This window comes from Oryctolagus cuniculus, chromosome 9 (genome assembly GCF_964237555.1).
Source record: "Oryctolagus cuniculus chromosome 9, mOryCun1.1, whole genome shotgun sequence".
NCBI lineage: Eukaryota > Metazoa > Chordata > Mammalia > Lagomorpha > Leporidae > Oryctolagus > Oryctolagus cuniculus.
In genome coordinates, this window is record NC_091440.1 from 136,200,918 (window position 1) to 136,226,036 (window position 25,119).

A 25,119-nucleotide genomic window follows, 5' to 3' on the forward strand; every position below is an offset into this window, starting at 1 on the left:
TCCAGCCTTTAACTTCTATCAGCAGTATTTTGTAGTTTGCAGTCCGAAGTCTTCTACTTTTATTCCTTAAATTCTAAGTATTTCATTCTGTTTGATGCTATTGTAAATCAAATTGTTTCCCTAACTTCATTTCTGGATTATTTATCGCTGGTGTGTAGAAGTGATTGCTTTTTCTATGTTGGTTTTGTGGACTGCTGCCTTGCTAAGTTGGCGTATTTGCTGTCATGGTTTTTGGTGGATTCCTTAGAAGCTCTGTCTACGATGTTATGCCAGCTGTGAATCAGAATTTTTTTACCTCCTCCTTGCCTGCTTGCATTGCCTAACACGTGTGGCAGCACGTGCCCCTAGGAGGAGAGCCTTCAGCCTTGGTGGGACTTTTTTTTTTTTTTTTTGACAGGCAGAGTTAGACAGTGAGAGAGAGAGACAGAAAGGTCTTCCTTCCGTTGGTTCATCCCCCAAATGGCCGCTACGGCCGGCGCACTGTGCCGTTCTGAAGCCAGGAGCCAGGTGCTTCCTCCTGGTCTCCCATGGGGTGCAGGGCCCAAGCACTTGGGCCATCCTCCACTGCACTCCCGGGCCACATCAGAGAGCTGGACTGGAAGAGGAGCAACCGGGACAGAATCCGGCGCCCCAACCGGGACTAGAACCCGGAGCACCGGCGCCGCAGGCAGAGCATAGCCTGGCGAGCTGTGGCGCCGGCCGTCAGTGGGACTTAAGTAACACTCCTTCTCAGGCTGGGGAAGTCTGCTCCAGTCCCGGTCTTCAGTGTTCGTGTCATGAGAGGGGTGGTCCTGTCAGCTGCGTTTTCCTGTGTCTGCTGACGTCCTTGTGTGGGTTTGGCCGGTTTTCCGTTAACTCGGTGTTACATGGACTGACTTGTGCTGACTCATCCTTGCTTTCCTGGACACATCCTATCAGTTCTGGTACGTGATGATTTGTGTATGTGGCTAGGTTTGGTCTCCTAATATTTTGGTTTTTGCATTTATGATTTTATTCATCAGATATTCTGCAGTTCTCACCTTAGTTCCAGTGTTTGCTTTTTTATTGGTTGTTGTAGGGATTACAGGTAGCAGCTCAGTGTGGAAGGGCTGAAGACTTGGCCTGTGCATTGGTCTGTGCCCGTGCCCGCCCTTGGTGTTGTTACCGTCAGGCAAATTAAAACTTGACACATGTTAAGTCCAACATCACGGTCTTCTAATTAGTGCTTTAAGCAGTTATATTTTAGATCTTGTTACAGAAGAAAACAGCTATGTACAAAATGTTACTTGCTCTGTCTCTACCAGCGCTCTATTCCTGTAGGTGGATGTGAGTGACCGTCAAGTGTCCATTTATTAAGCCAAGGAGCCGAGCTGACGTGTCTCATAGCACTGTCGGTGTCTGCAGAGCAGGTCAGCTAGCACAGGTGCTTCCACATGTGGTGGTCCTGGGGTGTCGGTTTCTCCTTTGTTTCTGAAGGGCCACGGGGCCCGCTGTCCTGCGCGCGTCGGTGTGATGCTGTCACGCTCTCCTCGGAGGCTGTGCCCCTTGCCTTCCCTCCTTGTCCTTGCCATTCCTCCTGCGCAGTTGTCTGATGGTCCCACTTCACCTGAGTTTCCGATTCTTCTGCCGCCTCGCCCCTGGACCCCTAGGAAGCTCCATTTAGTCATCGTACCTTGCCTTGCTGGGATTTCTGCTTGTTCCTCTCTAATACTTCCTGCCTCGTTGCTGATGTCCTTTCTGAAACAAGACGTCCATACGCATGCTTCGCTTTGGCTCTTAGAATGCATGGCATTCCTGATCGGAAGTCTGTGCTGTATGTGCCGTGAGCAGGAGCCCTCGCGTGGGTGTGTGGACAGCTTGTGGCCCTGTGTTGTGACTTCAGGTGGGGGACTGAGCGCAGTGCAGAGTGCAGCAAATCTGGAAGTCAGCTTACCCCACTCAGGGTTTGTGGGCACTGCTGCCTCTCGTGGTTCAGTTACTTTCCTGAACGAATTCCGTGAAGACTCGCGTCTTTGTCATCAGTGACTGTAGTAGGCTGAGTTGTTAGCCAGCGACTGGATTAGCTAGTGAGTCCATGAAACTCCCTGTCCACAGCCTCTGCCGAGCGGCACTGCCAGCCCTTCCCCGTGCCTTTGCTGGACACACGCTCTGTCCTGACCACGCACCCTGTCCTGGCCACAAGCACTGTCCCTTAGGTGTGTATGGCCTCTGCTGGGGCCGGCGCACAGGCAGCTGCAGTGTTGAGCGATTCTTGTGACAGCTTGCAGCGGACAGCTCGGGGACTCCAGATACGAGGTCAGAGAGAAGGACAAATCCTGACCATGCAGCGTCTCTGGGGGCTGCTAGCAGGGTCGCACAGACAGCTGTCTGGGGAGGGGGCTTCGGGGTAGCTCCGAACTACTTGTGCCCCTGCACTGGGTGCTGCTGTGCAGCTGTGGTTGTGAGGCTTTGGCTTTTGGGCGACCATGAAGCTGGGATGGGAAGAGGTCAAGGTGAGATGTCACAGACTTCACGGTTCTTAGCAAGATTCAGCCAGTTCTCAGACTCTGCTTGGATCACTACAAGCACGTGGCCAGTTTCCGGAGTTCGGGAACGGTCGACGGGACCATTTCTCACCAGTGCTCCCATGTTTCTGTGGGGAGATGGGATGTCTCGTCTCAAGTTTTCCCCTGCCCACTGGCACGGCGCCAGTCCCCCGGAGGAACAAGGACAGCTGACTTTTTCCTTGTTTTTTTCTCATCAACCTGTAGGAATTATGTGAGACCCGAGGCTCACAAGCCTGCGTGTTGCGGACACGTTGCAGAACTCTGCACCGTCAGCGCCGCCTCCGATTCCCTTTCTCTGTTGTCCCTGGGGGAGGTCCTCAGCATTGCCCCTCTATGCCTGTGTGGTTTCCGCCTGTGGGTTGCGTATCGATGACGTGTCTACCTGCCCAGAGGTTACCTGGGTATTCTGGGTTAGTACTTAGGGCAGTCTCCTTTTCCACCTGGAAGTGGTGAGCGTGTGAGATGATGGGTGGCTCGGTCCCTGTCCTGACAGCTCTCCTGTCCCGGCAGCCTTGTGTGTGGAATGCCAGGTTCTCACTTGCCGCGTTCGCTGGGCCAGCGCTGTCCCGAGTCAGCTTTGTGTGGGCAGCGCTCTGCCCCTGAACGCTGCTTTGTTCTCTCGATCCGTTTTCCTCCCTGAGCCAGTCACGCGCCAGTCCTCGGGAGCCTGGGGGCTGTTCCGAGCCTTTGATCTTCCAGGCAGTGTAGAGCTCACGTGGGAGAGACCTGCCATCGTTATACCCGGTCTCCCCAGTTGTGAGTGTGGTGCTGGAAGTCATCCTCTCTGTCTTTCAGAGCAACTTGTGGTTTTCTCTGGGTCAGTGTTAGCCCGTCTGCACTGAGGCTTATTCCCAGACAACTTAGATTTCTAGCTATTGAAATAGTTTGTGCTACAACAGGTTTTGTAATTGCCGACGGTGTTTGGGCACACAGCGCCTCTCCGTGTCCCTGTGTAGATTTCGTCTGTTGATTTCGTGTCCAGCAAACTTTGTACACCCCCTAATGCTAATCGCTTACCCTAGGTCCCGCTGAGTGCTGTCTGTCAGGAAGTGCGGGAGCAGGACCTGGTCTGGCTCCCACTGAGGGGAGTGCTCGCAGCCTTCACCCCTGAGTGCACTTGTTCTCAGGTTTTTCTTAGCAAGATATCACCGGGTGAAGAAGGGCGCCCCTCAGCCTCCTCTTCTGTGAGCATAGTTTAGTTTCTTTCTCCTCACAAATGGGTGTTGCGTGTTGTTGGGCTGCTTGGAAGCTAGTCATATTCATGAATCTTTGCAAGTTTCCTTTCTCTCTTCTTTAGCAAAGAAGTGTGTGACCCTGACATTGGGGGCCAGATCATCATGTGTCCCCAGTGCGACAGGCTCTGTCCCTTCTGGAAGCTCAACATTACCTGCGAGTCCTCCAAGGTAGGTTGGCTGCTCCGGCCGTTGCACGGAAGGGAAGGTTGGCTCTCCTGATCAGCACTTGGGTCTCTAACCGAGAAGCTGCGTCTTTTTGCCCTCTGGGTTTTCCAGAAGGGTGTTTTCCAACCCCTAAACACTAGCAAAGCAGCCTGCAGTGCCACCCCGCCTCGGCATGGACAGTAAGGTGGGATTCAGAGTCTCAGCCGAGGTCTCGGGGAGGCTCGGTGGGGACAGGTGCCAGCAAGGAGCCAATGGCAGATGCAGGCATCCGAGGGTCCCTCCAGCGGCTCACGCCGCGAGCACCTCCCTGGCTCAGGGACGGGCAGCCTGAGGCTGCGCCCGTGTCCCCCGTGGGCAGGTTTTCAGATCCCGTCTCTCACCATGTATGTGAGGGTCCTTCAGACGCGTCCCGGGAAGGGCAATTAGAGGATAGGTGTATTTTGGTGCTTGAAGTTTTTGAAACCCATGCATGGTTTTTTCCTGAGTCACATTCTTGGTGAACAGTGTGAAGACCCCTCCTCTGGAGCATTCTGATTGGCTCCCTGCTGCATGTTGAGCTGTGCCTCTCTCGAGCTGACCTGCATCACCTTTCCCGTGGGCCGTGATCCTCACACATGCGGCCAGAGCGACCGCGTCCCCGCCTGTCTCCCTGTCCTCACGGCACAGGGCACATCTCCAGCCTGAGGCCGCTGTGCAGACCCTGCTGCCCTGTCTCACTGCCCCTGTTTCTCCTCTGGCGCCAACAAATGTGTCCCCCTGCCTTTTCTCCAGAGAGTGGAGCTGAGAGTTCACAGGGTGGGTGTTTGCTCTACAGGGTGCATGGGCAGAGGCGCTGGGACAGCCGGGTGGTGTCAGCAGACAGGCTGGCCCTGATGTCTGAAGTGGGAGCGACATCGGACAGAATCCTCAGTAGTAAGAGCCTTGCCGCATGGGAGCCATGTTTGTAGGACTTTGCTCGTAGCTGTCAGCCAAAAGCAAGGCATAACATTACAAGACAGCCTGGAGAAGAGGGCTCCGTGGAGGTCAAAGCTAAGAGATCTGAAACCCGTGGTCTCCCTACCTTGGGGAGTCGTGGAGAGCAGCCCCAGCCGTCACGTGGTGGTCAGCTCTGTCTCCCTGAGTGGTGTTGTTGAGAAGACGGGGAAAGACAGCCTGGGCTCGTGCTTTCCAGCTAGGTCTGTGTGCGGGCCCCCGGTGATTGGAAAGTGGCTGTGAAAAAAACGAATGGAGGTGTTTCTCGTATAAATGAGTGTGAAGGCAACATCACAAATTACCCAAAGCAGAAGTAGAAGCAGTGTTGAACTGTCCTTAGCTTTTCAACATTGGCTTTTTCATTTCTGGATTCTTTTCCTACCCACTTCCCCATTTATCTATCTGTCTATCTATCTATCTATGAATGAATGAATGAATGAATGAATGAAGAAGTATTACAGACAGAGGTAGAGACAGAGAGAGAGAGGTCTTCCATCCACTGGTTCACTTCCCAAATGGCCACAGTGGCCAGAGCTGGGCCAATCCGTAGCTTCTTCCAGGAACTTCTTCCAGGTCTCCCACCTGGATGCAGGGGCCCAGGCACTTGGGACATCTTCCACTGCTCTCCCAGGCCACAGCAAAGAGCTGGGTTGGGAGAGGAGCAGCCAGGACTAGAAGTGGTGCCCATGTAGGATGCCAGTGCCACAAGCAGAAGCTTAGACCACACACCACCATGCCAGCCCCTCCACATCTTTTATCTCCACATGAACAGCGATAAAGCCGACATCACATATGCTTGCCACGTTTTCCATTATCAGTGAAGTGGAAGTGTTTTAGGAAATGTAGAAATGCTCACTAACAAAGCCTTAGGGACTCATGGGGAGATTTTCAGAATAGAGGGAGAGCACTGTCTGAGGGCCACCCTGAGGGCAGTGCACATGGCGTCCTGGCTGCCCTGTCCACGGTCACTGAGGGCCGTGCACACGGCGTCCTGGCTGCCCTGTCTACGGTCACTGAGGGCAGTGCACACGGCGTCCTGGCTGTTCTGTCCACGGTCACCGAGGGCCGTGCACACGGCGTCCTGGCTGCCCTGTCCACGGTCACTGAGGGCCGTGCACACGGCGTCCTGGCTGCCCTGTCCACGGTCACTGAGGGCAGTGCACACGGCGTCCTGGCTGTTCTGTCCACGGTCACCGAGGGCCGTGCACACGGCGTCCTGGCTGCCCTGTCCACGGTCACTGAGGGCCGTGCACACGGCGTCCTGGCTGCCCTGTCCACGGTCACTGAGGGCAGTGCACACGGCGTCCTGGCTGTTCTGTCCACAGTCACCGAGGGCCGTGCACACGGCGTCCTGGCTGCCCTGTCCACGGTCACTGAGGGCCGTGCACACGGCGTCCTGGCTGCCCTGTCTACGGTCACTGAGGGCAGTGCACACGGCGTCCTGGCTGCCCTGTCCACATCACTCCTGACCTTTGCGCTCAGTGTTGTGAGCGCAGATGCACCTGCGTGTCCTGACTTCAGGGGACGCCTGTGTGTTACCCTGGAAAAGCCATCGTGGTTTGAGGACAGGTCTCCTGGGGAGACCCTCTCGGAGAGAAGCTCCTGACAAGCAAAGCGGGGACTCAGGGTGTGGCCCCTGACTGGGTGGGATGGTGCGGAGACGTGAGGTATTGGCTTGGACGGTGCTCAAGGAACACTGAGAGCCGTCCCGCAGACGTGCAGCACGGCGTGCAGAAGAGGCTGCTGCTGCAGCGCATCGCGGCTTTCCGTGGAGTGGACCTCAGTGGCGGCACCGTTGTCTTAGCTGCATAGGGAAAGGTTGCTGGGGCCGGCATTGTGACACACTGGGACATCATGTCTCTGCTGCTCCACCTCCGAACCAGCTCCCTGCTGATGGGCCCGGGAAAAGCAGAGCGAGATGGCCCAAGTCTTGGGTCCCTGCACCCACATGGGCGACTCAGGTGGAGGCCCAGGCTCCTGGCTTCTGCCTGGCATAGCCCTAGTTGCAGCCATTTGGGGAGTAGACCAGTGGATGGAAGATCTCTCTGTTTCTCTGTCTTTCCCTCTGTGTAACTCTGCTTTCAAATAAATAAATTAAAAAAAAAAAAAAGTAAAGGTTTTTTGCTGTGACAAGGGGGAGAGAGGTAGATGGGTGGTAGCAGAGCTGGGTGACAAGAACCACAGAGTGCAGCACACACAAAGCCGTGCTCACTGGCTGAGGTCCGGGAGATGGGGTGTGCGGCTTACTGTGTCGTTGTTTGTCTTCCAGAAATTGTGCATCTTTGACAGTTTTGGGACCCTGATCTTTGCAGTGTTCATGGGCGTGTGGGGTAAGTTACTTTCACATTTCTCATGCACTCAGTTGAACAGTATCAGGTGGTTTTATAAATGCTGTCAAAGTAAGTGGCCACTTCTGTGACGTTGGGTTGCCCTGGTGTAGCTCCCCTGGCCACTGCGTCCGTCCGCCTCGGCGGTGTAAGAATCTGCTTCAGAATGCAGCTGCTCTGAGCAGAAACCTCATTCCTGGGCCCTGCTGTTCCCCAGGGCTCCCGGGGTCCCTGGAGGTTCTCCAGCTGTGCACTGGCTCGGGGACCTCTGTGAGAGGCGGCTCCTGGGGCTGTGGGGCCTGCTGCTGGGCACCGAGCCTGGTCTCGGGCTCAGCTGCAGAGGCTCCCCTGCTCCACACGGCCCCTCAGCTCCCAGGAGGCTGCCCGGGGACCTCCACACAGTCTCACTTCCAGGAGACGTGGGAGGATGCACCCGGTGCACAGACATCTTCAGAGCCTGCGTTGCATGCTGAGCCTGCGTGGCGTGCCGTGTGCTGATCTCCCCGGAGTCAGAGCAAGTCCTGCGGCCTGGCCAGGGGCAGCACCGCCCAGGGGCAGGGATACTGGAGGGCATCCGTGGACGCCGTGGGGGGCAGGAGCGGGGACGGCGGGGAGCCACCCTCTCAGACACCTGTGTGTGAGTGCGGAGTTGTGTGACTGACAAAGGGAGCAGACGACGTCCCGTGCAGGAGCTTTAGCTCCGTGTTCACACGGCTGACTTTGCATGGCGTCATCCATGTGCTGAGCTCAGATCTAACGTTAGATAGAGCCCTGCTTTCGAAGGGGAATGCGTCCTCAGCGGCCTGTGAGCCGGGTCGTAGGCAGGGGCAGGGGTGGAATCGTGTTCCCCTGTGCACACGCTCAGCACAGACCTGGGCCCTGCTGGCAACCCCAGTGCTGTGCCCCTGGTGGTCCCGAGCAGGCTACGGAACACAAAGTCCGGTTACAGTGCACGCTTTGTCAGGGGGACTGCCCAGGTGCCGTGGGTGATGCTGTCACCCTCACGGTGAATGTGATTTGGCCGGGGATCAGACCCTGGTGATCTTCGAACACGGAAGGGTCAAGGTCACGTGGAGGAGGTAACCCCACTGTTCTGCTCCAGGGCGCAGTGTACACTTTATCTTGTCAGCACTGAGCTGCGGCTCTGACGGGCGGCGCTCCTGCCCGGCACTGCATGCGGTGTGGTTCGTCCTCTGTGAGATGCTGGCGCGTGTGCTGCACTCCCTGTGCGAGGGGGTGCTGATGGCCCTGGTTAGAGAAGGCACTTTAAACAAAGCAATACGTTTGTGTATACACGTGCATGTCTCTGCATGTGTGTTACATGTACCTGTGTGGATGTGTGTGTCCATAAATATATGTATGTGTGCATACATGTGTGTATTGTATGTGTGTGTATTGTGTGGGTGTGCATTTGTGCATATGCATGTATGTGTGCATGTATATGCATGTGCATGTGTGTTGTGTTGCACATATGTATGCTGTGAGTGTGTGTATATGTGTATTTGTGCACGTGTATTGTGTTATGTGTATGTATATGTTGTGTATGTTTATGTATATGTGTGTTATATGTGTATTGGTGTATATGTGTGGTGTGTACATGTGTGTGCATGTGTGTTGTGTATGTGTGTGCATGTGTTTGTTGCATGTGTGCATGTTGTGTGTGTACATGCATATATTTGTATGCATATGTGGGTGTGTGTTGGGCATGTGTGTGCATGTGTGTTGTATATTGAGTATGTACATGTGTGTTGGGTATGTGTGTGCATGTAGTATATGTGTGTTGTGTGTATGTGTGTGCCTTGTGTGTACATGTATGTGCACGTGTGTCATGTGCATGTGTGTGTGTTCACTCTGACACAAGGAGGACAAGCCTCCTGCTTCCCTGACCGTGCACCCTGCCAAGTGTCTGGAACTGACTTTGGAATGCAGGAAACTCTCCGTGCTGCTGTCCCGGGACGAGCTGTGGCGTGAGTGCTTTGTCTCACTTTCCTGGTTCCTTGACCACTGCTGTGTGACCTCGTCACACAGAGCTCAGCAGGCGGGAGGTACAGGAAGTGACTCCTGTAGCACCCTTTCGTGCCCAGAAAGACACATTCCCTAGAAATTAGAAAAGTTGGGGGTAAGAAACCTCTTGGGGTGCATTTAGTTTTCACTCTCTCCTTCCTGGACAGCGGCCAGCCTTCGCGGCCCCTGGTTGAAGGGGAGGCTCTGACCACACCCCCGACCCCCACCTGTTCCCTGTGGCTTCCATCTTGGCTGCACGAAAGCAGGTTTGGTTTCGCCTGAGAGGAGGGATTCACAGGCTGGGCCCGTGGCTTCCAGGGAGGCTCCTGGTTCCTGGCTCACGGGGACGCCCCCGGAGGCAGAAGCCTAAGGGGCTGCCTGTGGGGTCAGCACACGGCCCCGGCCACTGCCAGTCCAGACGTGGCTGCTGCCGCGGGGTCCACACCGTGGGCTGCCTCTGCTTTCCGCCCTCCGTGACTCGCGGGTGCGCGTGCTGGGCATTTTTAAGATCACATCCGGAACTCTGGCTGCCAGAGTCTGGGCAGTGCAGGTTTCAACCTGGGCCTTCGCAGTGGGAGCCGCAGCGACGGCCGAGGAGGCTGATCTGGCTCTCCTCCGTGAGTCTCAGGACCTCACACCCAGACCTCCAGTGGGAGACTCGGAGTGACCAGAACACATCCGTCCACCCGCAGGTGCCCCTTGGCCGCAGCGGCTGCAGAACGCGACAGCCCTGAGCCCTCACTGTGTACAGGCATGGCCCTCCCTCGCTCGCTGCCCTGGGGTGTCATAGCGTCAGGATGGAGAAGCTGCCGGTGGGTCCCAGGTCCCAGGCGCCGTCTCTCTCCTCGCATTGTGTGTTGTTGTCAGTGTTAGCTGTGTCACCCGTGGAGCCTCGGCGCACAGAACCAAGCGCATGTGTATCCCTCCCACCCCCGCAGTTCTGCAGGGCGAGAGGGCCGTGGACATAGGACAGGGACCCCCACCTGTGGTCATACGCCGTCGGCCTGGTCCTGGCTCTCACTGCGAACATGCAGCCTTGTGAGTTAGCAGCCATGTGGCCCAGGAGAGGCCCAAAACCCTGGCTGGCTGTCCCTGTGAGCAGTGGTCACCCAGACCTGCTCGGGTCTTGTGCCTCCCCAGGACGTGGCTGCGCCTGCAAGGTCAGGATTAGCCAGGCAGCCTCCCGCGAGTGTTGCCGTCCTCTCAGTCCCCAGGCAAGAGGCTCCGAAAGCCCAGCGCTGTGAGCTGCCCGCCATTCGCCAGTTCAGCGAGGGGCGAGTGTCGGCCCGCGGTCTTCCCCGACCGCACTGACAGCTTTCTGCGGGAACAGTGAGCTGTGTGTTTGGAGTCGGCTCTGCGGCTCCCGTGGCCGGTACACGCTGTGGGAGGACAGGAGGGCAGCGTCCCAGCTCCGCAGAGAGCCGCGGCGCAGACTCAGCCCTGTGAGCGCTCCGCCACCCTGAGCCTTCGAGGAAGCCACGTGAGCGCCTGGACGCTGCACAGGTGCTTGTCTTCGTTGATAAAACTGTGCTCTTGTTGGGCTCTGAGAAGCAGCGCCGGGCTAGGCAGGGCCAGCTGGTCTGGGTTGCGCCCTGACGCGCTTCCTTGGACAGGGATAGGGAGGAAAGCACGTCTCCTGGCCTCACTTCGACAGGGGCCCGAGAAGCCCTGGTCCGTTTCCTTCTGTCTGCAGGCACCACAGCAGCAGACGCCAGCCCTCCCAATGGCAGTTTAGTCAGGTAGGCGGGCACTTCACAAAGTTCCTGAAAGAATGGGATCCGGGAGAGGTTTATTTTAGTGCAAAACATTTTGAAATCCATGCATAATTTTTTCAAAGTAGTCATTTCCTATGAACTTTTAAAAAACATTTAAGTGTTTGAAAGAGGACAGAAAGAGAGGAGGAGAGAGAGAACGAGATCTTCCATCCACTGCTCACTCCCCAAAGGGCCACAGTGGCCAGAGCAGGGCCAGGCTGAAGCCTGGGGCCTGGAACTCCATCCAGGTCTCCCATGTGGGCGGCAGGGGCCCATGCACTTGGGTCATCATGTGCTGCCTCCCCAGGCACATTGACAGGGAGCTGGATAGGGGCTGGAGCAACTGGGACTGAGACCTGGGGCCCCAGTGTGGGCTGCCAGCGCTGCGCGTAGCGCTTGCCTGCTGCGCCACCCCTGCTGCTCCCCGCGCTCTTCGTGAAGGGGTCTCAATAATTTTGCAGCAAGATCAGGTCAGTCTTTCCATTCTGCTTTCCGTGGACTTGCAGTAGTGTCTCGGCGTCGGGAGAGCGTTTGAAGTCTGTGGCCGGCGGGTGTGCCTGGTGACCCCCATGGTCTGTGTGCCCAGCGGTGGGGGTGGGAGCTGGGACCCCCGTCAGTGTCGTGCTCACCTGGCGTGTTCTGCGGGCCTGGCTGGGTGGGGGTCACACGTGGGCACCTCTGTGTGAGCGACGGCAGTGATGGGGCCTCTGCTCTCTGGCGTGGTCTCCCCCAGTTTGGTCATTGAGGTGCCTGCTGTGTGCTCGTACACGCAAACCGCTGTGCTCGTGGCGATGGCGTCCCCGTGGGCATGACAGACAGGAGTTAGGAGGAGATGCCGCCCCCAGCATGCCTCGGGCCCTCCAGACTGTCTTCCACCCACACTTCCCTGAGGGCGTGGGCAGGGCCACCGGTGGCTGGGGGACTCTTCGGTGGAGTCGGGGGTCGCTGTGCAGAGCCTGCTGGGACGCCCAGCTCCCTGCCGCTGTAACCTACAGCTGTCGTGAGAGTGGCCCGCACTGGCACTGCTGCGGAGCGGGCGCCTCTGGGTGTCGGTCACCACTGCCACGCCTCAAGCCCTGCCCCAGACTCCCACCTCCCTCTGGGGCTGCGCCCGCTCCTTGCCCTGCCTCTCTGCCCCAGGGGTCCCCAGCTGCTAATTAAGGCTGTGAAGAAAACACCAAGCTGCGCCCAGGCCCCATTCCAGACCGGCAAAGTCAGAATCTCAGGGCGGTGCTGGCGGTGGCGTAGGCTCCGCGTCTGCCTCCCCTCCCCGTTGGCTGACCTCGTCCGCTCCAGGCCCTGGCTGCCTTACAGCCTGAGCACCCCTGGCTCCGCCCGTCTGCTCTGTGCTTGGATGGTCACTGCCTGCCTGCCTGCCAGCCAGTGCTCCCGCACCAGCTCCTGATCCTAACCGAGCCAGGTCGCTCCTCTTCCTGCACTTGTGAGGTGGTGAGCCGGCACCCTGGGCCTCCACCCATCCCTCTTCCCACGCCAGGTCCCAGCAGTCTTGTCTTCCTGTGTGGCTCCCCACAGACCCCACCTTCCAAGTCTGCACCTTCTGCTGGGAGCCCTGCCTCCTTCCAGGGCACACAAAGAGCCTTCTGTCTTGCACCCTGCACTCCCTCACCTGCTGCCCTGCCCTGCCCTGCCCATCAGGGGCAGTGGCCTTAGCTCTCATCCGCCCCGCCTTCATCCAACAAGCTCTGAGTCATCTTCAGACTCCCGCGGCGCCCTAGCAGCCCTTCCGTGGCCGTCCGGGTAGGTGGATGTGGCTCTGAGTACCCAGAGGCCCCGTGTGTGGCCTGCACCTGTCATTTCATAGCTGAGCACCCAGGATCTCCTTGAAACAGGGGCTGTCTTATTTGTTGTCATTCTCTGCACATTGCAGATACCCGAACACTGTCGTGGGCGGAGCCGTTGGAATGCCAGAGTTTGTGCAGCAGGGCCCTGGGCAGAGGCAGCAGGAGCGGGGTTTCCTTATTAGCTGCATTTTTAGTGATCTTTTGGCTTTTAGGTAGTGAAGCTGTGAACCTGGAAAGCTGACCCCTGAGCGTGACTGGTACTTTCACAAGGCTGAGGGAAGTTCCAGTTTTCCACGCGCAGGAATATGACTTTCCTGGGAGAGAACTGAGTGTCCCAGCCCATCAGGAAGGGAGCTGGGACGGAGCAGGAGAGGAGCAGGTGGGGGACGAGAGGCAGTGAATGGACGAGGCTGCGGGGTGCTGGGCTGGTTACGGGGTCTCTGGGCTGTGAGCAGAGTGCTGCCTGCAGGGGCCATGACCACAAACGTGGCACGTGCCTCTGCCTGCAGAGTCCCCACCCACACCTACCCTCCCCCCGCCTTTGACTGCAGAGTCCCCACCCCCACCAACATGCCCCTGTCCTCTGACTAGAGTGTTCCCCCACTGTGCCCTGTGCTCTGACTAGAGTGCTCCCCCACGGTGCCCTGTGCTCTGACTAGAGTGCTCCCCCACGGTGCCCTGTGCTCTGACTAGAGTGCTCCCCCACGGTGCCCTGTGCTGACTACAGAGTGCTCCCCCACTGTGTCCTGTGCTCTGACTAGAGTGCTCCCCCCACTGTGCCCTGTGCTCTGACTAGACTGCTCCCCCCACTGTGCTCCCTCCTCTGACTACAGAGTGCTCCCCCACTGTGCCCTGTGCTGACTACAGAGTGCTCCTCCACTGTGCCCTGTGCTCTGACTAGAGTGCTCCCCCACTGTGCCCTGTGCTCTGACTAGAGTGCTCCCCCACTGTGCCCTGTGCTCTGACTAGAGTGCTCCCCCACTGTGCCCTGTGCTCTGACTAGAGTGCTCCCCCCCACTGTGCCCTGTGCTGACTACAGAGTGCTCCCCCCACGGTGCCCTGTGCTCTGACTAGAGTGCTCCCCCACTGTGCCCTGTGCTCTGACTACCCCACTGTGCCCTGTGCTCTGACTACAGAGTGCTCCCCCCACTGTGCCCTGTGCTCTGACTAGAGTGCTCCCCCCACTGTGCTCCCTCCTCTGACTACAGAGTGCTCCCCCACTGTGCCCTGTGCTGACTACAGAGTGCTCCCCCACTGTGCCCTGTGCTCTGACTAGAGTGCTCCCCCACTGTGCCCTGTGCTCTGACTAGAGTGCTCCCCCACTGTGCCCTGTGCTCTGACTAGAGTGCTCCCCCATTGTGCCCTGTGCTCTGACTACAGAGTGCTCCCCCACTGTGCCCTGTCCTCTGACTAGAGTGCTCCCCCCACTGTGCCCTGTGCTCTGACTACAGAGTGCTCCCCCACTGTGCCCTGTGCTCTGACTAGAGTGCTCCCCCACTGTGCCCTGTGCTCTGACTAGAGTGCTCCCCCACTGTGCCCTGTCCTCTGACTAGAGTGCTCCCCCCACTGTGCCCTGTGCTCTGACTACAGAGTGCTCCCCCACTGTGCCCTGTGCTGACTACAGAGTGCTCCCCCACTGTGCCCTGTGCTCTGACTAGAGTGCCCCCGCACTGTGCCCTGTGCTCTGACTAGAGTGCTCCCCCCATTGTGCCCTGTGCTCTGACTAGAGTGCTCCCCCACTGTGCCCTGTGCTCTGACTACAGAGTGCTCCCCCACTGTGCCCTGTGCTCTGACTAGAGTGCTCCCCCACTGTGCCCTGTGCTCTGACTAGAGTGCTCCCCCACTGTGCCCTGTCCTCTGACTAGAGTGCTCCCCCCACTGTGCCCTGTGCTCTGACTAGAGTGCTCCCCCACTGTGCCCTGTGCTCTGACTGCAGAGTGCTCCCCCACTGTGCCCTGTCCTCTGACTAGAGTGCCCCCCACTGTGCCCTGTCCTCTGACTAGAGTGCTCCCCCACTGTGCCCTGTGCTCTGACTAGAGTGCTCCCCCACTGTGCCCTGTCCTCTGACTAGAGTGCCCCCCACTGTGCCCTGTCCTCTGACTAGAGTGCTCCCCCACTGTGCCCTGTGCTCTGACTAGAGTGCTCCCCCACTGTGCCCTGTGCTCTGACTAGACTGCACCCCCCACTGTGCCCTGTTCTCTGACTAGAGTGCTCCCCCCACTGTGCTCCCTCCTCTGACTACAGAGTGCTCCCCCACTGTGCCCTGTGCTCTGACTAGAGTGCCCCCCACTGTGCCCTGTGCTCTGACTAGAGTGCTCCCCCCACTGTGCCCTGTGCTCTGACTGCAGAGTGCTCCCCCACTGTGCCCTGTCCTCTGACTAGAGTGCTCCCCCACTGTGCCCTGTCCTCTGACTAGAGTGCTCCCCCACTGTGCCCTGTGCTCTGACTACAGAGTGCTCCCCCACTGTGCCCTGTCCTCTGACTGCATAGTGCTCCCCCACTGTGCCCTGTGCTCTGACTACAGAGTGCTCCCCCTCTGTGCCCTGTGCTCTGACTAGAGTGCTCCCCCCACTGTGCCCTGTCCTCTGACTAGAGTGCTCCCCCACTGTGCCCTGTGCTCTGACTACAGAGTGCTCCCCCACTGTGCCCTGTGCTCTGACTACAGAGTGCTCCCCCACTGTGCCCTGTGCTCTGACTACAGAGTGCTCCCCCACTGTGCCCTGTGCTCTGACTACAGAGTGCTCCCCCACTGTGCCCTGTGCTCTGACTAGAGTGCTCCCCCACTGTGCCCTGTGCTCTGACTAGAGTGCTCCCCCCACTGTGCCCTGTCCTCTGACTAGAGTGCTCCCCCTCTGTGCCCTGTGCTCTGACTAGAGTGCTCCCCCCACTGTGCCCTGTCCTCTGACTAGAGTGCTCCCCCACTGTGCCCTGTGCTCTGACTAGAGTGCTCCCCCACTGTGCCCTGTGCTCTGACTAGAGTGCTCCCCCACTGTGCCCTGTGCTCTGACTAGAGTGCTCCCCCATTGTGCCCTGTGCTCTGACTACAGAGTGCTCCCCCACTGTGCCCTGTCCTCTGACTAGAGTGCTCCCCCCACTGTGCCCTGTGCTCTGACTACAGAGTGCTCCCCCACTGTGCCCTGTGCTCTGACTAGAGTGCTCCCCCACTGTGCCCTGTGCTCTGACTAGAGTGCTCCCCCACTGTGCCCTGTGCTCTGACTAGAGTGCTCCCCCCACTGTGCCCTGTGCTCTGACTACAGAGTGCTCCCCCACTGTGCCCTGTGCTGACTACAGAGTGCTCCCCCACTGTGCCCTGTGCTCTGACTAGAGTGCCCCCGCACTGTGCCCTGTGCTCTGACTAGAGTGCTCCCCCCATTGTGCCCTGTGCTCTGACTAGAGTGCTCCCCCACTGTGCCCTGTGCTCTGACTACAGAGTGCTCCCCCACTGTGCCCTGTGCTCTGACTAGAGTGCTCCCCCACTGTGCCCTGTGCTCTGACTAGAGTGCTCCCCCACTGTGCCCTGTCCTCTGACTAGAGTGCTCCCCCCACTGTGCCCTGTGCTCTGACTAGAGTGCTCCCCCACTGTGCCCTGTGCTCTGACTGCAGAGTGCTCCCCCACTGTGCCCTGTCCTCTGACTAGAGTGCCCCCCACTGTGCCCTGTCCTCTGACTAGAGTGCTCCCCCACTGTGCCCTGTGCTCTGACTAGAGTGCTCCCCCACTGTGCCCTGTCCTCTGACTAGAGTGCCCCCCACTGTGCCCTGTCCTCTGACTAGAGTGCTCCCCCACTGTGCCCTGTGCTCTGACTAGAGTGCTCCCCCACTGTGCCCTGTGCTCTGACTAGACTGCACCCCCCACTGTGCCCTGTTCTCTGACTAGAGTGCTCCCCCCACTGTGCTCCCTCCTCTGACTACAGAGTGCTCCCCCACTGTGCCCTGTGCTCTGACTAGAGTGCCCCCCACTGTGCCCTGTGCTCTGACTAGAGTGCTCCCCCCACTGTGCCCTGTGCTCTGACTGCAGAGTGCTCCCCCACTGTGCCCTGTCCTCTGACTAGAGTGCTCCCCCACTGTGCCCTGTCCTCTGACTAGAGTGCTCCCCCACTGTGCCCTGTGCTCTGACTACAGAGTGCTCCCCCACTGTGCCCTGTCCTCTGACTGCATAGTGCTCCCCCACTGTGCCCTGTGCTCTGACTACAGAGTGCTCCCCCTCTGTGCCCTGTGCTCTGACTAGAGTGCTCCCCCCACTGTGCCCTGTCCTCTGACTAGAGTGCTCCCCCACTGTGCCCTGTGCTCTGACTACAGAGTGCTCCCCCACTGTGCCCTGTGCTCTGACTACAGAGTGCTCCCCCTCTGTGCCCTGTGCTCTGACTAGAGTGCTCCCCCACTGTGCCCTGTGCTCTGACTACAGAGTGCTCCCCCCATTGTGCCCTGTGCTCTGACTAGAGTGCTCCCCCACTGTGCCCTGTCCTCTGACTAGAGTGCTCCCCCACTGTGCCCTGTGCTCTGACTAGAGTGCTCCCCCACTGTGCCCTGTGCTCTGACTACAGAGTGCTCCCCCACTGTGCCCTGTGCTCTGACTAGAGTGCTCCCCCACTGTGCCCTGTGCTCTGACTAGAGTGCTCCCCCACTGTGCCCTGTGCTCTGACTACAGAGTGCTCCCCCCACTGTGCCCTGTGCTCTGACTACAGAGTGCTCCCCTCACTGTGCCCTCTCCTCTGACAGCCAGCTCTGGGGGTGACATATGGACATTACCAACATTTTCTTCAAATCAGTTCCTCCCTTTAACTATTGGCATCACTTTCACATTTGACTATCCCTGCACACGTGGATATGGGTGCCTGAGCACCGGGTGCTGTGCACGAGGTGTCACTCAGAGCCCCCAGACCCTGGATCTGGGTGACCGAGCACCGGGTGCCCTGATTATGGTGTCACACAGAGTCCCTGCAGACCTGGATCTGGGTGACCGAGCACAGGCTGTATGCATGTGGGTGTGCTCAGTGTCTCGCGGTCCCTGCACATCTGTATCTGGGTGACTGAGCACAGGGTGTGTGCATGAGGTGTCACTCAGAATCCCCAGACCCCGGATCTGGGTAACCGAGCACAGGGTGTGTGCATGAGGTGTCTCTCAGAGTCCCCAGACCCCGGATCTGGGTGACCGAGCATAGGGTGCCCTGATTATGGTGTCACACAGAGTCCCTGCAGACCTGGATCTGGGTGACCGAGCACAGGCTGTATGCATGTGGGTGTGCTCAGTGTCTCGCGGTCCCTGCACATCTGTATCTGGGTGACTGAGCACAGGGTGTGTGCATGAGGTGTCACTCAGAATCCCCAGACCCCGGATCTGGGTAACCGAGCACAGGGTGTGTGCATGAGGTGTCTCTCAGAGTCCCCAGACCCCGGATCTGGGTGACCGAGCATAGGGTGCCCTGATTATGGTGTCACACAGAGTCCCTGCAGATCTGGATCTGTGTGCACGAGGTGTCTCTCAGAGCCCCCAGACCCTGGATCTGGGTGATCGAGCACAGGCGGTGTGCATGCGGGTGTGCTCAGTGTCTCGCCGTCCCTGCAGACCTGGATCTGGGTGACCGAGCACCGGGTGTGTGCATGCGGGTGTGCTCATTGTCTCGCTGTCCCTGCAGACCTGGATCTGGGTGACGGAGCACCGGGTGTGTGCATGCGGGTGTGCTCATTGTCTCGCTGTCCCTGCAGACCTGGATCTGGGTGACCGAGCACCGGGTGTGTGCATGCGGGTGTGCTCATTGTCTCGCCGTCCCTGCAGACCTGGATCTGGGTGACCGAGCACCGGGTGTGTGCACTCAGAGCCCCCAGACCCTGGATCTGGGTGACCGAGCACAGGCGGTGTGCATGCGGGTGTGCTCAGTGTCTCGCCGTCCCTGCAGACCTGGATCTGGGTGACCGAGCACCGGGTGTGTGCATGCGGGTGTGCTCATTGTCTCGCTGTCCCTGCAGACCTGGATCTGGGTGACGGAGCACCGGGTGTGTGCATGCGGGTGTGCTCATTGTCTCGCTGTCCCTGCAGACCTGGATCTGGGTGACCGAGCACCGGGTGTGTGCATGCGGGTGTGCTCATTGTCTCGCCGTCCCTGCAGACCTGGATCTGGGTGACCGAGCACCGGGTGTGTGCACTCAGAGCCCCCAGACCCTGGATCTGGGTGACCGAGCACAGGCGGTGTGCATGCGGGTGTACTCATTGCCTCGCCGTCCCTGCAGACCCACTGACCCTCTGCTGTCCATCTCTCAGTGACCCTGTTCCTGGAATTTTGGAAGCGGCGGCAGGCAGAGCTGGAGTACGAGTGGGACACCGTCGAGCTGCAGCAGGAGGAGCAGCCCCGGCCGGAGTACGAGGCGCAGTGCACGCACGTGGTGATAAATGAGATCACGCAGGTGAGCGCACTCCCGGCAGCCTCTTCACCGGCTGCACCTGGCACCCCTGGGCCCCCACTGCATCCCCAGGGCACTCAGCAGCCTGGGCTGTGTCCTGCTTAGTGCACGTAGGAGGCAAACCTGTGCTTTTTCAGACTAACGGTAAGAGTGCATCCAGAAAGCTCAGACGGTGACACAGCCGTGCAGGGGCAGGGCATGGCTTCACACCTGGTGCTGTTTCCCACCGCCCATCCTCTCTGCAGCCCCGTCCTCCCAGACCAGCTGCCCCCTAACTTCACGCTGAGCCAGGGCCACTGCTCCATCTTCTGGTTGCGAAGAGCACAGCTCCGACGCTACAGTCGGGAGACAGGGAGTGAGTGTCGAGTCCACTTGCAATTGGGCGCTGCGCTGGGCATCTGTGTCCTTGGAGAGGGGGCCCGGCCACTGCTCTGAGTGCCTGGGGAGTAAGAAGCAGAACCGTGCGTCCGGCGTCGGTGACCCCACACTGACCGTCCAGTTGCCTGCACCCTCGCACCTTTGCCTGCACGCGAGAACTTTAGAGCCAGGTGCTTACAGCCACCAGCAGAGGACAGCAGGTTCCGAAGGCAGGTCGCTCCTGGAAAGACAGCGACACTAGCAGGAGCACCTGCCGACGTCCCAGGGCAGACGTGCCGGGTGCTGCATGCAGAGGGCCCGGAGGGAGCAGGCGGCCCCCTCGCTGTATACGTGGAGAAAGTGAGGTTCATCATAGAAGCTGGCATTGTCTCCCATGGTGGACACGACGGGGGCAGGCTGGGAGTTCCTGAACGCTTGTGTGTTCAGAAAGTAAGGCTGAAACTGTGTCAAAATTCGATGTCCGTGAAGTCTTGAGTACTGAGAAATGACATCCTCCCACGTGGCACAAGAACCGTGGCCGTGTGCTGCCCAGCAGCCGGGTCCCCGTGGCCGGGCGGGCAGCAGCTGTAGCATGTAGGCCCCTGCAGGTGGCGACTGTGAACACAGACGCCCGGGAGACTTGTGGGCCGCCCGTGTGCACGTGTGCAGGTGTTGCGGTCACTCCCGCGGCTCTGACGAGCCCAGGAGCGTGGCGCAGAGCATGGTGCTGTGACGTGCGCGTAATCCCCGGTGCGAGTTGTGTGGGCGTGCCTGAGATTAACCACCGAAGCTGGGGTTGTGACACGGAGCCTGTGCCTACCAGCAGAGTCTTTGAAACTGTAGCAGCCCCGACTCCTGCAGGCGCAGGAGCAGAGCCGCTGTGCTGACGAAGCCGCTGTGTTTTCTAGGAAGAGGAGCGCATCCCGTTCACCGCCTGGGGGAAGTGCATCCGCATCACCCTCTGCGCCAGCGCCGTCCTGTTCTGGGTAAGAGGCTGCACGGAGGCCGCCTGCCACAACTGTCGCTCGTCCCCGGGGAGCTGCACGGCCACCGCGGGCTTCTGAGTGGCCGTCTGCGCTGGTTCTCCCGTGTGGGTCACATCAGAGGGGCAGAATCACCCTGGTTCTGGGGAGCCCAAATGGGAGGTACCAGGATTGTAAAGTTTTCCAACAGCAAAACAGAACGTCCAGGAATACCTTTATCCTAAAGATATAACAAGAAATCTAGGAAGTAAAAGCAGCCTTCAGCAAATGATTCCAGAGTTTAACCAGTATTTCTGTTTTTATAGATTTGTTTATTTATCTGTTTGAAAGTCAGAGAGAGAGGGTGAGTCAGAGAGAGAGGGTGAGTCAGAGAGAGGGGGCAAGTCAGAGAGAGAGGTCTTGGATCCCCTGGTTCACTCCCCAAATGGCTGCAATGGCTGGGACTAGGCCAGGCTGCAGCCAGAAGCCAGGAGCTTCATGCGGGTCTCCCACATGGGTGCAGGGGCCCAAGCACTTGGGCCATCTTCCACTGCTGTCCCAGGCCAACAGTAGGGAGCTGGATCAGAAGTGGAGCAGCAGGGACACGAACCAGTGCCCACTGGGATGCCGGGGTTACAGGTGGCGGCTTTACCTGCTGTGCCACAGCACCAGCCTCAAGGCGGTATTTCTAATCCGGACTTACTGAGTTGGGATTTATTCATGAAATGATATTAGTGCTATAAAAACTTGGAGTTTTCTGGACTTAAGAACAGCCTGGTTACATCTGTGATGGTTTACAGCTGCAAAGGACCGTAACTGCCAGGGACACGTAGAGGTTGTCCCATAAACGGAATTCTGCTAGCTGCTTGGGAGGACAAGGAAGTTTAGAGCCATGCTTTGAACCATGTGCTCCAGTAAATTCCAGAAACATTTCCAAAGGTAAAGCATAAAAACCTAAAAGTAACACTGATGCGTGTACAGTCCCCGGATGTAAAAAGCACTCTGTAAACTTACCAGCAATGGGAGAAGTTTTCAGAGGGAAGGTTTTTTTGTTTTTGTTTTTGTTTTTTTGACAGGCAGAGTGGACAGTGAGAGAGAGAGAGAGAGATAGAGAGAGAAAGGTCTTCCTTTGCCGTTGGTTCACCCTCCAATGGCCGCCGCAGCCGGCGCACCACGCTGATCCGATGGCAGGAGCCAGGTACTTATCCTGGTCTCCCATGGAGTGCAGGGCCCAAGCACTTGGGCCATCCTCCACTGCCTTCCCGGGCCACAGCAGAGAGCTGGCCTGGAAGAAGGGCAACCGGGACAGAATCTGGCACCCTGACCGGGACTAGAACCCGGTGTGCCGGCGCTGCAAGGTGGAGGATTAGCCTATTGAGCCGCGGCACCGGCCTCAGAGGGAAGTATTTAAAGATTGGCCAACATGCAAAGTATCCTAAGTTTAAAACGCCAAAAGAAATGTTTAATAAATAGGGCAAACAAAGAGCTAATACCTTAAACGCCCCAGGGGAGCAGGTGTTGAGCCCGAAGGCCAAGACACTGCCCCCCAGGCCCCCGTCAGAGAGCCTGGGTTTGACTCACGCCCTGGCTCCTGAGCCCAGCTTCCTGCCCGTGCAGACCCTGGGCGGCGGCAGCGAAGGCTCAGGTCGCCGGGTTCCTGCTCCACCCATGCGGGAGGCCTGGACTTCAGTTCCCAGCTTTGGCCTGGCCGTGACGGGCATTGGAGAACTAGCAGAGGGCAGAGTGTGCACACACCTGTTCTCTCTCAAGTAAATAAATAAATAAATTCTGTAAGACATCACTAAAGAGTGCAGATCACCTGGAACTCCGCAGATCCCAGCACTCACAGAGCAGAAAACAAATCCGCGGAGGAGAAGCAGTGACGGCCGGGCAGTGTGGGGAGCTGCAGGTCCCCCTCAGATTTCATCCCTGTGCTTGCAGCAGAAGCTCCGAGCTGGTGAGGGCTAGGCCAGGCGGCCGGCGCTGTGGGCCCGGAGCCCGAGAAGCGCTCTCGGAGCCCCTCACCGGGAAGTTCTTGGGGATGCTAAGGGGAGGCCTGTACGATTTGCTGACATTTACCGCAGCATTTTATGCACACGTGTGCGTCCGCACGGTGGACATTCAGACACAGGAGAATCCCTAGCAGAGTTTGTGGTGAGTTCATTTGGTGGGAGAAATGTAAATGCACTCATTGCTCTGTGAGCCCTCCACACCCTGGAATGTTGAGTGCCGTGAAGGTGTGATGACGACGGACTTCAGGCTCCCCTGAAGTCTTCCAGGTGTGAACAGTGCGTGGTTCTGAAAGGGTTGGGCCTACTTGCAGATAGGAGGCAGGTGCTGTCCTGTATTTTGAAAAGATTTACTTATGTGTTTGCAAGACAGAGGGAAAGAGAGATCTTCCGTCTGCTGGTTCACTCCCCAGATGGCTGCAGCAGCCGGAGCTGGGCCAGTCTCCACATGGGTGGCAGGGTCCCAGCTCCTTGCGCCATCCTCTGCTGCCTTCCAGGTGCTAAGCAGGGGCTGGAGCAGAAGCAGAGCAAGTGAGACTCAAACCAGCACTCGTCTAGGACGTCGGTGTCCCAGACGGTGGCTCAGCCCCGAGCCACAGTGCTCGCCCCTTTCCTGTTTGTTTTTATGCCTGTGCGCCTCAGTTGTAGATAGCAGAAAATCAACCCCTAGTTAGTTTCAACAACAACAACAACAGAGGGCGCTGGGGTTTTTTGGTTGCTGAAGCTGGAAGCTCCAGGTCCGAGGGTGGTGTCAACACAGGCTGCGTGGAGCACAGCCTTGGAACAGCGTCTCCGTGCCGCTGGCAGCCCCACTCCCGGGAGCGGCATCCCAGCCCCTGCGTCCTGCCCAAGCAGGGAGGCCTTGGCAGTGGCTTCCTGGGGGTGTGGGCAGCTACCCCTTCCCAAGACACCCTCAGTGTCTCCCACATCTCAGGGGGCTCCGTGGGCTCCATGTCGGTCCCAGCAGCCATGGCTGGGGCCTGGGGGGTGAGACACCTGCTGTCTACAGCCACCCAGCACCTTCCTTACCCAGGGCTGAGCATGGGGGAGGGGCTGTGCTCTGCTGTGGCTCTCTGCTAGCATGGGTCCACATCCCAGCCAGCTGAAGCCACCAGTGCCTGGACGGGGTACCCAGCAGTGCTCTGCAGTGTGCCTGTCCCAGGGTTGTGACCAGAGGGGTAGCAGCGCTGGAAAAGGCAGCCATCTGGGGCACACGAAGCTCCCTGTCCTGCAGAGACGCTCTGGCCCTGTGGGATTAGGATGGAAGCGAATGCAGCGTGCACCTAAATACTCCAGTTGTCCCAGGGGTGTCCACGTTAGCTCTGGACACTTCTTCCCGCCATGGGGACACACTCGCAGTCTCCCCTTTGCCATGCTGGTGGAAGAGACTTTATTTTCCACTACTGTCTTTATCAGAGCAGCTGTGGGCTTCAGGAAAACTGCACAGGAAGTACAGAATGCGCAGCCTCCGCTCACACCCTGCACACGGTTGCCCGGCTGGCATCAGCCCGACACGGCTGGACACGCCCCCTCCACTGCCCTTCCTTTCCCTTTCTCATGCCCTGTCTTCCGTCAGTCTCCCAGGGGGGCGCTACAGGATTTGCGTCACAGGTGCACCTCGCTGGTTTCAGTCCAGATGAGACGAGTGACGAGTCTCCCACGGCTCTCTCGTGCTTTCAGATCCTGCTCATCATCGCCTCGGTGATCGGCATCATCGTCTACAGGCTGTCCGTGTTCATCGTGTTCTCTGCCCAACTTCCCAAGACCCTCAACGGAACAGAAGCCATCCAGAAGTACCTGACCCCGCAGACGGCCACGTCCATCACCGCCTCCATCATCAGCTTCATCATCATCATGATCCTGAACACCATCTACGAGAAGGTGGCCATCATGATCACCAACTTCGGTGAGGCCCTGGGGAGGTGGGGTCAGGCACCTGTGGGTGCTGCCTGCGGCCTCTGTGGGAAATGAAGGGGGTACAGTCTTGTGTCCCTGAAAGGGACAGGGGGTCACTGCCATGTGCAGGCTCCGTGGGAACAGGTCAGGCTGAGGCTTTCTTGCATGGATGCTGGCTCGTGGGCTTGGCTGCTGAGAGCAGACGTCTCTGTGGGCAGTGAGGGGCAGGGGGCCACGATCCAGCGGCACACGTGCTCCGAGCGTGGCCGCATGTCTCCGGACGCTGCCCTGGTCACACAGTCCTCGTGGCTCTGGCATGTGCCCTGGCCAGTGTCCTGGGCAGTGCTTAGGCTGAGGGCCTCCCCCACACTGCCCACGTCGAGGTCATCTGGAGAGGACGCAGCTGAGTGGAGCCCCCACCAGGGCGCCTGCCTGTCTCGCCTGGGCCCCTCCTGTTGTGTCGCTTGGTTCTGTGGGCAGACCCGCCCACCTGCAGTTCAGGGAGACAAGGGCGTCTACTGAGCAGGAAGTTCAAAACCAGCTGCCTCAGTCTGGGCCAAGTCGTGCTCACAGATCCCACTGTGGCTGCCTGCGCGTTTTCAGGAGCAGTGGAGTCAAGTGCGTTTTTCCTTTGCCGTGGGCCCTCGCGCTCGCGGGTGGGGAGGCTCGTCAGCGGCCGTGCGGGGGTCTGGAGCGCCCTCGCGGGCTGTGCCTG

General features: G+C 58.6%; 1 protein-coding gene across 2 annotated transcripts in view; it reads left to right on the forward strand.

The window, feature by feature from the left end:
- ANO6 (anoctamin 6) overlaps positions 1-25,119 on the forward strand; it is a 138,796-nt gene that overhangs the window by 90,969 nt on the left and 22,708 nt on the right. For both annotated transcript variants that reach the window (XM_051850989.2, XM_008259361.4), the window contains 5 exons: positions 3,823-3,928; positions 7,167-7,227; positions 19,041-19,183; positions 20,446-20,523; positions 24,189-24,414. In XM_051850989.2, the coding sequence (XP_051706949.1) occupies positions 3,823-3,928; positions 7,167-7,227; positions 19,041-19,183; positions 20,446-20,523; positions 24,189-24,414 (614 nt within the window). The remainder of the gene's footprint in view (positions 1-3,822; positions 3,929-7,166; positions 7,228-19,040; positions 19,184-20,445; positions 20,524-24,188; positions 24,415-25,119) is intronic.